General features: G+C 38.9%; 1 protein-coding gene across 2 annotated transcripts; it reads left to right on the top strand.

Moving 5' to 3' along the window:
- The first annotated feature begins 421 nt into the window (after positions 1–421).
- On the top strand, positions 422–11,339 carry TBX2 (T-box transcription factor 2). 2 transcript variants are annotated; one of them, XM_040424684.1, is made up of 7 exons: positions 422–1,220; positions 1,864–2,143; positions 4,548–4,694; positions 7,045–7,121; positions 7,287–7,456; positions 8,448–9,046; positions 9,933–11,339. In XM_040424684.1, exons 1-7 carry the CDS (start codon positions 856–858, stop codon positions 10,371–10,373), a joined length of 2,079 nt encoding a protein of 692 aa, XP_040280618.1. In that variant the 5' UTR covers positions 422–855; the 3' UTR covers positions 10,374–11,339. The 2 variants fall into 2 exon arrangements, with proteins under 2 accessions (XP_040280618.1, XP_040280619.1); XM_040424685.1 differs by having other exon boundaries at positions 431–1,220; positions 1,864–2,131.
- Positions 11,340–12,734: the final 1,395 nt, after the last annotated feature.

Here is a 12,734-nt window from a genome sequence, read left to right as displayed (position 1 = left end):
CTAATATCCATATCTATCTATCGCATATCTATCTATCTCTCTCATATCTATCTATCGCATATCTATCTATCTCTCTCATATCTATCTATCTACACATTGTTTTAAGTAAACTTGTGTGACTATCTGCATAACTGTACATGTGTGTGAACACACACATAGAAATCTCCGAGTGTGAGTGCTTTAGTGACTTCTGCGGTGTGGTTCCCACTTGGGGCACTTTGCAGCCACCCCCTTCCTAGGAGCTGACCCTACCGGCCGGCACCATGTCTGAGCCGGGTTGTGAGGGCTGCCGGGCTCCTGCAGGCAGGGGGTGGGCAGCAGCGGTTCTTTTCCTGCTGTCATTGGTTAATATTTTATCCTGTTGACATGTTTTCTTACTGCTGATGCTTCCGACACCTTCCTCTTCAGTGCCCCCCCTCCCTCTCTCCTCCAGATTTTGGCCTGAGCTGTGAAAACCCCGCCTATGGAGATCCACAATTGGTGGAGAAAGCGTAAAATCAGCAATCAAGGGGGCTTGGCTCATTAGTGAGGGGATCAGAGCAGGAAGGACATGTGAGATAGTCACAGTTTTCCCCAGATCACGACAAGATCTCACAGGATCGTGCTGCACTATGACTGGCCCTCGTCACACTTCTGCCCCACAACTTTCCTACACGTCCCACTAAGACAGACACCAGAGGGAGAGGACATCACCAGTTCTACAGCGCTGCTCCTGGGGACGAGGGCTTCGGGTTCCACCACTAGTGATTATCAGTACTGGGAGTGACCAGGACTATTTCCCTGTACTGAGAGCCGGCTGCTGGAAGCCTCCTAGACTGAAGCTTATTGTTCTCTCCTGGATACTTGAATGCACCGATGAGAGATCCAGCCTTCCCGGGGACTGCCATGGCTTACCACCCTTTCCACGCTCCTAGACCAGCCGATTTCCCTATGTCAGCTTTCCTTGCGGCCACACAGCCTTCCTTCTTCCCGACTCTGGCTCTGCCCCCGACCACCCTGGGAAAGCCCCTCACTGACCCCAGCCTGGCTGGAGCCGCTGAAGCTGGGCTGCACGTCTCGGCCCTGGGACACCACCACCAAGCGGCTCATCTGCGCTCACTTAAGAGCCTGGAACCAGAGGAGGAGGTGGAGGACGACCCCAAAGTCAACCTGGAAGCCAAGGAGCTGTGGGACCAGTTCCATAAACTGGGCACTGAAATGGTCATCACCAAGTCTGGAAGGTCAGATCATCATAACCAATGTGTCTGCTATACTGCTGGTGTCCTTAGAAATGTCCATCAGAGGGAGAATTCTCTTCCTCGCAGTTTATTAGATATCTCTCACACTCTTATCTGATCATCTGTTGTATACCAGCCCCATGTTTGCATCACTATTTTTTGGGGGAGATATGGAATTGAAGTTTGCAGAATGCATGGTATGAAAGGCCTCAGCCAAAAATAATGATTCACGTATTCTGTACTATTACAGAAAGGGACACACAGTCAGTCCATCTGCTTGGCATTGATTTTATGCTGTATATTAAGTATGCCAAAAACTTGTACTATTCAGTGTTGGTTTAGAGTATATATATATGTATATATATATATATATATATATATATATATATATATATATTAGACAGAAATATATTATGGGCTGAAACTGTATATAATAAATAGCTGAAAGCGTGATTGTATCTCACCGCTGTGCTGTGTTCGAGGTTTCAGGCCCAAAATGTGAGTACAAGAAGTAAAGAGGATGATATGGCTGTAAATAAACACTTGAGATTATATATGTATATATATATATATATATATATATATATATATATATATATAATGCGATAGGACTACTTCTAATGAAAGCTCTTGTTGCTTGTTTCAGGAGGATGTTCCCCCCATTTAAAGTGCGGGTCAGTGGTCTGGACAAGAAGGCCAAGTACATTCTGTTAATGGATATAGTGGCGGCGGATGACTGTCGCTATAAGTTCCATAACTCTCGTTGGATGGTGGCTGGAAAGGCTGACCCTGAGATGCCCAAGCGCATGTACATCCACCCCGACAGCCCAGCCACCGGGGAGCAATGGATGGCCAAACCTGTTGCCTTTCACAAGCTCAAGCTCACAAACAATATCTCTGATAAGCATGGCTTTGTGAGTACAGATGTATGTCTATTTTATAATAATGCTACAGCACGTAATTGTATTATTATAGGGTCAATTCTGCCAAACAGGTGGTAGTCTTCCAGTAACCATACAGTAGAGCTGGGCAGTGGGTGTCATATAGACTGAAACACCCAAATATACTATACTGAGGGTGCCAGTACTACAGGGAGATTCCTATATCTATTAGTAGAATTGCATCTTCATCTTTTCTTTAGCTTCTAGATTAAATATTGTGTCATTAGGGTAATAGATATATATTTTTTGTAATTATATAGAAACAACAAACCATGGAACTATTGTTTTTCATACATGTAGAAGTTGACATCTATTTTTCTCAGATGGATAGAAAGATGATTAATAGATAATAGATTAGATACTGCGGGATCTTGAGTGTCACATTGGTCTGGTAATGTTCCGTATTCAGAAGAATATGGACAATAACAATGTTGCAATAGAAGAAATACGTTCCATGATATTGCAATGAATACAGTCAGTGTTGTCTGTTCCACTTATTTTCGATTCGCATTTTTTTAAACATTCCTAATTATTTGAAATGGCTATTTATTAATGTCAGGGGGAATAGAAATTATTTCTATAAATTATAATGTAGTTTTGTTTCTGGATGATATCTCTGTATATGTATATATATTATAATTATTATTATTAGTAGTATTTTGTAATTGTGGCTATTATAATAAACTACCAATTTATGCATGTGATGTAATGAAAGCCTCCCAGGTCATTTTTCTATAGAGACAATTCACTAGATAAATTGCATTGAAATCTGTAAAATGTGTAGGATTAGATAAAGCTGCAGAAATGAAGCCAGGGACATGGATCTGTGAATGGGGCGCAGCACAATGGGTGAACTACTGGGTGGCAGGGGCAGATACACCAGGGTGGCAGGCCCTATGTACCCGAGTCACAGTAGTGTAGGAAGCAGCACTGCTACAGGTGCAACTATAGCAAGTACATAGACCCTCCACCAGCAAGTCCTGTGCTTTGAATATCAAATATACCACATGGTATCAACTAACCTTACTATCTACCAAGTGGTAGAAACACCTAAGCTTCTTCCACTGACCATGGGGCTATATCTGTGCCTATTCCTAGACATTTCTTGAATGTCAGTGGAGGGAGAGTACCTGTGCGCCTATAGGGCGCCTATAGGAGAGTACCTGTGCGCCTATATGATAGTACCTGTGCGCCTACAGGGGAGTACCCATGCGCCTATAGGGGAGTACCTATGCACCAGTGACTTGTTTTTATCTGATAATTAATAAGCATACCGTCATTTTAAGAGACAGACAATTGGACAAGCACATAGCATCACAACACCATATGTGTAGCTTTCTTGTGGAAGTCACATATTACTGTGCAGCCACACCAAAGTATGTCTCTGGCATTCCTGCTGTGTCTTCAGGTGCCACCTTCTCTTTGTGCCCCAGCTCAGTTGGTTATCTCCTTATTGTGAGAAGCCCCCCTGTCCTATGTATTGTAAAAAGTGAACCCATTGCTTTCTGCGTCTTGACTACCTTGTATTCCTTGCCTAGTGGCAGCATTAAATGTAAGAAAATACCAACCCCCTTACTAATATTTTTCCAACCTAAACCCAAATATATTATCTTGCTCTGAGCCGATCCCTTTTGCACATTTGCAGGCTATCAGTTTCAGACACATCCATCACTTGTAAAGTCCTGTATACATTTCCCTAATGACACTGTTACTAGATTTTGCCTGAAATCCAAGCATCAGTGAATGGCATCAGTGTGGATTAGTAAACTTTAAACCCTTACCAAACTGGTCGTGCTTCAAGGTGAATGCAGCCTAATTCCAGACATGTCATAACTGCTGCTGCTACATGTTCTAATGGAAGCCCAGGCATACCCTGTGTACAAGCACACAAGGCTTAACCCTCTGCTAGCCGAGACAATACTCCCTCCATGCTAAGATTAATATTTCTTTTCATGGGTCTTCCAACTGCAGTGCATTAAACTGGACGCTTACCAATCAATGCCCATCTGTGCCCTGAGTGTGCCAGCCAGCAGCCTGGATTTCTGCTCTGGAGATTTCAGCGCCTGGAGAGGAAATACGTTTTTTCCTCTATATTACAGTGGCTAGAATATTAATCAGATCGATTCGTTTTATGACACTTTGAGCATATTTATCCACCCAGTCCTTTTAATCTTCACCAGAACAGGAGCCTTTATTAGTCCTCTTTATGAAATGTATCATATACTATAGCTTCTACATAGTAAAGCATTTGTGCTCACGAATATTATTATTATTGAACATTTTGAAATGATACTAGTTTTATAAAATATTGTATTATCACATAATATTTGGGGTTTATTTTTGTGATCAATGTACTCATATATTATTTCTATATCTTTTCCCTCTTCAGACCATCCTAAACTCCATGCATAAATACCAGCCCAGGTTTCATATCGTGAGAGCTAATGATATTTTGAAGCTCCCCTATAGCACTTTCAGGACTTATGTGTTCCCAGAAACTGACTTCATAGCAGTGACCGCTTATCAGAATGATAAGGTAAGAGCTAGGAGGATATTTTATTAGTATTACACCTTTGAAGTGTACCAGAAAGTATCGAACTAATTGTAGCTGATTATATATGTAAATTTCTGTTTTTGTTTTGTTTTTGTATATGGAATAATATAATGTACATTATTTTGGACTGGGTGGTATTTGGCTAGCATCATTTTATGAATGGTGAATTCATCCATTTCATATTATTTTATGGTATGTTGGAAGAGGATTATGTGCCTAATGAATAGGTTGTGGTCGTGTTTTATGTGGCTTTCACGCTTTGTGTGTTGCTTTGCTGTAATTTCAGACCTCATAATCCTTGCCCTCTTTTTAGTTGCAGCAAGTGTTTGTGTAATTAGCTTTACTTGTTTAGTTTGGCTCTAGTTTATGTTCCTATGGCTAATATGTGATCAGTGCATAGGGATACACAGGCTATGTCCACAGCCCATGACACAGCTAAGCCCCTTGCTGCTGATCTTAATTGACAGATCTGTTAGAGGGTCCTGGTGGGCTTGTTCCAATCGTAAACTTTATGGCACAGAGTCACGATCGATTAAAGAACACTTAGGCTGCAGCCCAGCCACAAGCTGGCCAAGGCTGATAGGCCCTGTGCAGACTGGGCTTCTTATTAAAAAGCTCGGACCCTTTAACCCCTGTAATGCGGGGTGCAAGGCTGTGGCTCTCCCACTCCTATATTAGATGCTATATTAATACATACAATTGGGCGCCATTTCTGACTTTCCATGCAGGTGGATGTAACGTCTCTTAAATCGATGGAATCTGGATTATTTTGCTTCCACGAGGCCTACATAATGTTGGTAGAAATGCCTAAGAAACAACAAGAAGCAAAATCAATTTGTTGGCGCAAATCTACCATAAAGATGATCGGCCATGCATTTTTAAAGATGGCATCTAAGGGGGACATATTTCAAAAGCCTGAATAATTGATCGCCCTAATGTCGCCTGCACCATAAGTCAGACTTATGAGGGAGATAAGAATAGCTTTTAACCAGCGCTGCAATGTTTAGTCGCCATCTTTCCTCCAGGGGGCTCTGAAAAATAACTTGCTATCATTAAAACTCTATTAATAATTCAAAGCAAACCTCAGCATCATTTTTAATAAAGCCTGCGGTGTGTTAAACCAGGGAGGCTGTGTGTAAAGGAACCTGCTGCAGAGGAGGTGGGGCACTGAGGGGGTCAGCCACACAAACTTTACTTTACCCTCACATTTTAGGAATTTTACTTCCAGATTAACCCTCTCAGCCCTACACCTCGGCTAAACCACGCTGATTTCATTAATGCAACCATGCTGGAGCTTACAGTGCTCCAGGGATGTATATCTATCTACCTATGTAATATCTATCTTTCTATCTACCTATATAATATCTATCTATTATCTATCTATCGACCTATGTGATATCTATCTTTCTATCTACCTATATAATTATCTATCTATCTATCTACCTATGTAATATCTATCTATCTATCTATTATCTATCTATCGACCTATGTAATATCTATCTATCTATTATCTATCTATCGACCTATGTAATATCTATCTATTATCTATCTATCGACCTATGTAATATCTATTATCTATCTATCTATCTATCTATCTATCTATCTATCTACCTATGTAATATCTATCTTTCTATCTACCTATGTGATATCTATCTACCTATGTAATATCTATCTATTATCTATCGACCTATGTAATATCTATCTATCTACCTACCTATATAATATCTATCTACCTATGTAATATCTATCTATTGTATTATGATCTATCTATCGACCTATGTAATATTTATCTATCTTCCTATGTAATAGCTATCTATCTACCTATGTAATATCTATCTATCTATTGTATTATGATCTATCTATCTATTTATCTATCGACCTATGTAATATATATATAAATATATTTATTGTATTATGATCTATCTAATTATCTATCTACCTATATAATACCTATCTATTGTATTATGATCTATCTATCTATCTAATTATCTATCTATCGACCTGAGTAATATCTATATATCTACCTATGTATTATCTATCTATCTATCTATCTATGTAATTATCTATCTATAAATAAATATATATATTTATCTAGCTATCTATATATCTATCTATCTACCTATCCAATATCTATCCACCTCTAATGTATTTAATATATATTATGTGTGTCGCATGTATAGTGAGCATTAAGAAATCATTACTGTTAAATACAAGTTTGCAATATAGTAGGTATTAAGAAATAGTATATAATATAATATATAAAACATATAATTATATAAATATCTAAACATTTAAATATATATATTTTATGAGCTTTTCTTTCACTCCACAGATTACACAACTTAAAATCGACAACAATCCCTTTGCTAAAGGATTTCGAGATACGGGTAATGGAAGACGAGAAAAGAGGTAAATATAAATATAAAATATAATACAATTATAGCGACAGTCACTTTATGTAAGTAGTGAGGATATATATATATATATATATATATATATATATATATATATATAGTGGTTGAAGTAATTATGCTCATAATTTTTTTTTCTCCCATGTTTTGTCTTTTCAATAAGAAAACAGCTAACGCTGCCCTCCCTGCGGATGTATGAGGAGCAGTGCAAGGCAGACAGGGATGGGGCCGAATCTGACGCCTCCTCGTGTGATCCTGCCCCCGGCAGGGATAGCATGCACTCTCCTCTGGGTACAGAGCCCAGTCCCCTGAGACTCAGCCGCACTAATAGAGGTAATGATGACATGGGGATGACTACCTTCCTGTACCTGCTCTATATATGATAGCAGTGGGGTATACTGCCTCCCTGGTCTTCACATATATTTACACGCACACACTAGCAGTACCTGATGCCCACCAGCCCATTGCCTCTCTGCCACCCACTCACTTTTACCAGTGACTAACCATATGTGGCCATTTCCTTACTTTTCTATACTCTTACAGGTCTGTATAATTAATATTGATGCAAGGATATAACATGGAATTACATACCACTAAAAGGAAAAGAATAGTAGTTTATGGAAAAAGAGGGAATTGAGGATACCAGAAATATTTTTTACTCCTCAGTGGAGTTTTGATCATCAGGTTTCCGCAATTCTATTTAAAAAAAAAACCTGCATAAATATAACATTAAATGATTAGAATAAAAATGGGTAAATCTCTTTTTGAGGATTTCATCATTTTGACAGTCTTTACAACTGTTTACACTTAGTCAAAATGGAAATGACCTCTGTCCCAATTGTTTATAATCCTGTCTATATGAGCACATCATCTGCAAGTGGGGTGGCAGCATGTATTGTACTTTGACATCCTAATATACTTCATTATGCTAATATATTATCATGGTGTTTACTTTGAATGAATATTTTATAGATTATTCCATACTACAATAGCACCTCCTCCCTTTCTGAATTTATCATTTGCTCTCATCTGAGCTTGCATAATACTATAGCAAAAAGACAAAAAATAAAATATAAAATAATAAAATCTCTCATTCTACACCTGCTGTTTGATTTCCCATTATTATTTGGAAAACCCTATAATTTAGCAAAAGCAAAAGCTGAGCATGGAAATAAAAAAATAACAGACTAAACAACTTTCCTTCTTTCATATGGATACATTTTTCAGTTCATTTGCTTTTCTTCTTGTTTATTCCTCATCCTCTAATGAATGATTTGTCCGTTATCAGAGATGTGTCCTGAGCCATATGTCCTTTGCATTATAGATGAGAAGTATGGATCAGACAGTGATCAGGAGCTGGAGAGGCGAGAAGTCCGGATCGCCAGGGGTCACAGCAGCCCTGGGGGAAGCCCCTCTACTCCCAGCAGCCCCCGATTAGAAGAGAGGAGCAGGGAGAAGCCCACTGTAGAAAAGAAGACTGAGTCTCCTGAAAGCCGAAAGGATAATGAGAGCAGCCTCTTCAGCGTCCGAAGTTTAGAGAAGGACAAACTGGAGAGCAGGAGAAAAGTGGACTCCAAGGCTGTGGAGACAGAGTGCGGGGGGCTGAGTAAAGAAACTTTTTCCCCCCTCATGGTACAGACTGACAGCCCTCCACAACTCACTGCTAGTCACCTGCAGAGCCTGGCTCTTTCTGGCTTTCATGGGCAGCAGTTCTTTAACCCCTTGAGTGCTGGACAACCCTTGTTCATCCACCCAGGACAATTTGCTATGGCTCCTGGAGCCTTCTCCGCCATGGGCATGGGACATTTATTAGCGTCTATGGCTGGGGCAGGTGGCCTGGACAATGCAAGTCTGTCTTCAGTACAAGGAGCCGCAGCAACACCCTTCCCTTTCCACCTCTCTCAGCACATGCTGGCCTCTCAGGTGAGCGTCCATTCTTTTTACAGTTTTTTTTTTTTTACTTCTGGGGAACCTCAAACGGTAAGATTAGTGCTAACCCTTCTTTTCTAACTGGTATGACCTGTGTGTGGTTGCCCTTGAAATAAGTCTCAGTCCTCGGCAAAAAAATAATAAAAAAAATAAAAACAGTTCTGGAGCCTTTTGATTTCATTCTTGGTTGAGTCTTATCCCAGTTTTCATGTGTCTCTCTGCCTTTTCTTGCTGAGCCCAGAGCTCCCATTCATGTTAGATTCAGTTTTTCATCAAGTCCCAGTAAAGAATTGTGCTGGCCTCCCGACCCCAGCCAGACACATCTCCCACCCCCGATCTCTGATCGATATTATGGCTGGCTTTTCTGGACACAAGGCTCTTGCTCATAAGCCTCTTCACTGTAAATCATCTGCAGGAGGTCATCTATCTGTTGCCCCATACCAGAGAGCCCCCACTTAATCGGTTTTTAAAGATTATAAACACTTACATATTATGTGTCAAAATACTAAATAATAAAAAGAGGGTGAGAGATTAACATAATACTAAAAAACACTTAAATATGAAGAATGGTTTATTGTATAATAGAAGGAAATATATATATATATATATATATATATTATATATATATGATACAAAAAGCAAGCAGCACTCCAAATGTAGAAAAATGAACAAAGCTTATTCACCCATGTGGTTCAGCAGCGTTTCGGCTCAGTACCATAGCCTTTCTCAAGCTTTTTGTATCCTGAATATCGGGTGAGCTTATTCCCATTGGGCTTTGCACCCATTATTGTATTTCTTTGGTCGCTGCTGCTATTTTTCAGTTTATATATATATTGTTTCTAATATTCAATATATTTAATGCTGTTTTCTTCTCTTCCAGGGAATTCCAATGCCCACATTTGGAGGGCTCTTCCCATACCCATACACCTACATGGCAGCTGCTGCAGCTGCCGCCTCTGCTATGCCAGCCACAAGCGCTGCTGCCACCACCATGCCAAGGAACCCTTTTCTTAGTAGTACACGCCCTCGTCTACGCTTTAGCCCATACCAGATGCCAGTGGGCATCCCTCCCAGCACAAACCTGCTGACCACTGGATTGCCAGCAAGCCTCAACCCTGGATCAGAGAGCTCCAAACCAGGAAGCAGCCGGGAATCCAGCCCCATCCCAGACACTCCTGTCCACAAGAGAACCCACTCTAGCCCCTTGTCCCCGAAGAGCTCCATGAAGGATTCCATGAACGAATTACAGAACATCCAGAGACTGGTCAGTGGTCTGGAGAGTCAGAGAGAGGTCTCTCCAGGAAGAGAGACCCCTAAGTGACTGCCACTCTCTGTCAGTCACCTGAGCCACAAGGGCTGAAAAGCACTGGGATTTTGTACAGCACATTATACCTATTTATTGAAAAGGGTCAGCGATCAAAAGACGAGGACTTATACAAGACACACTGAAACCCCACCACCAATTTTGAAGGCCTGGGAGGAATTCGAACACATCTGCTTGTATAAATACATATAATTATTAATGCAATACAAGGAGACAAGCATACACCTATGGGGACTTCAAGAACTCCCATATAATAGTCATTCTGTGGAAAAGAAGCCCTAGATACAATACTTGGTATGACCCAAGAATGCAGAGACTCAATACAATTGATGATGGACAAGGGGGAGCAAGAAATTCCTAACATTTTTTCCCGAAGGAGAGGAAGGGGGGGGGGGGGCAAGGAGGTATTTCTTTCTATGACTATTGGAGACACTAGAAGTCAGATATGAATGCTGTCTGCATTGATTGTGAAGGCAGGAATCGCATAGACAATATGAAGCTATCGAGATGCCACCTGCAGATAGGTAGACTGCATCCTCCACCTAATCACCAGTCTGGTACATTCCTGGCTGCATACTTATCTGTGTGCCAGAGATATTTATGAAAAATGTAAATAAGCTAGACGGATCCCAAATATGCAAATTGGTATTAATTTATTCAGAGTTGTACATGGTGTGTACATAATATTTAGAGAAAAATTCATTGCATTTAATTTTTTCCAATTTACATTGATATATATATTGTAAATGAAAACTTATCTAGCTCTTTGTGATTGCAGGAGGTATAATATGGTTTTTTAACTGTGTTTTATTATTTCTTCCCGCCTGCTGGTGTTCGACAATCATGTGCCATCCATCAAAATAATACCCACCATTAATACTGTACAGAGCGGGCATAAAATGCAGGAATAAACCTCAGGTTTTCTTTCTTTTCACTCCAGTTCAATAAATGTTAATGATCACGGACTGTGTTATTTTATTATTGCCGGTAACTCGGGGATCTATCTGTGCAGATTCTTTCTTTCTTTCTTTTTTTTTTTTTTAACCCTCACGTCTTTCAATAAAAAAAACCTAAAATATGTCTGATCGATTTCAGTCTTTATTTGTTAGAAGTAGCTGAATGTGGACGAATAGATTGTTGGAGAAGAAACCATTTATAATTCTTTTATTTCTGCTGGAGTTAATCTCCATGAATCTAAAACAATATGGATGTACTATACTGTGGTGTCAGTGTATCAGGTAGGGGACGTGCATTGTGGTGGTGTGCTGCCGGCTATCAGTGTAGAGGAATAGTCAGGATAATTGTACCTTGTGAAGGCAACATGAAGGAGTTTGTTTCTTCTTTTTCTTTCTTTCCAGCCATATTATGAAGTGTGTGTATCAACTATCACAGTTATCTAATTTTATACCTATTTATCTATTAGCGATCTAGCTACATCTGTATCTAATCTGCCTCTTTATCTATAATAATAATAATCTTATATAGTGCCAACATATTCTGCAGCGCTTTACAGTTATCTATTATCTATCTCCTATCTATCTACCTATTATCTATCTATCTATCTATCTATCTATCTATCTATTATCTATCTCTTATCTATCTATTATCTATCTCCTATCTATCTACCTATTATCTATCTATCTATTATCTATCTATTATCTATCTATTATCTATCTCTTATGTATCTATCTATCTGTCTAATATCTATCTATCTCCTATCTATCTACCTATTATCTATCTATCTATTATCTATCTATCTATCTATCTATCTATCTATCTATCTATCTATCTATTATCTATCTCCTATCTACCTATTATCTATCTATCTATCTATTATCTATCTATCTACCTATTATCTATCTATCTATTATCTATCTATTATCTATCTCTTATCTATCTATCTATCTTCTATCTATTATCTATCTCTTATCTATCTATCTATCTTATCTATCTATCTCCTATCTATCTACCTATTATCTATCTATCTCTTATCTATCTATAATCTATCTATCTATCTATTTCCTATCTACCTATTATCTATCTATCTATTATCTATCTATCTATCTCCTATCTACCTATTATCTGTCTGTCTATCTATCTATCTATTATCTATCTCCTATCTACCTATTATCTATCTATCTATCTATTATCTATCTATCTATCTATCTATCTATCTATCTATCTCTTATCTATCTATCTATTATCTATCTCCTATCTATCTATCTATCTATCTATCTCATATCTATCTATCTATCTATCTATCTATCTATCTATTTATTATCTATCTCCTATCTACCTATTATCTATCTATCTCTTATCTATCTATCTATTATCTATCTCCTATCTATCTCCTATCTA

Source organism: Bufo bufo, chromosome 3, assembly GCF_905171765.1.
Source record: "Bufo bufo chromosome 3, aBufBuf1.1, whole genome shotgun sequence".
In the NCBI taxonomy this organism is placed as follows: Eukaryota; Metazoa; Chordata; class Amphibia; order Anura; family Bufonidae; genus Bufo; species Bufo bufo.
This window is presented reverse-complemented; position numbering and strand designations above follow the sequence as displayed.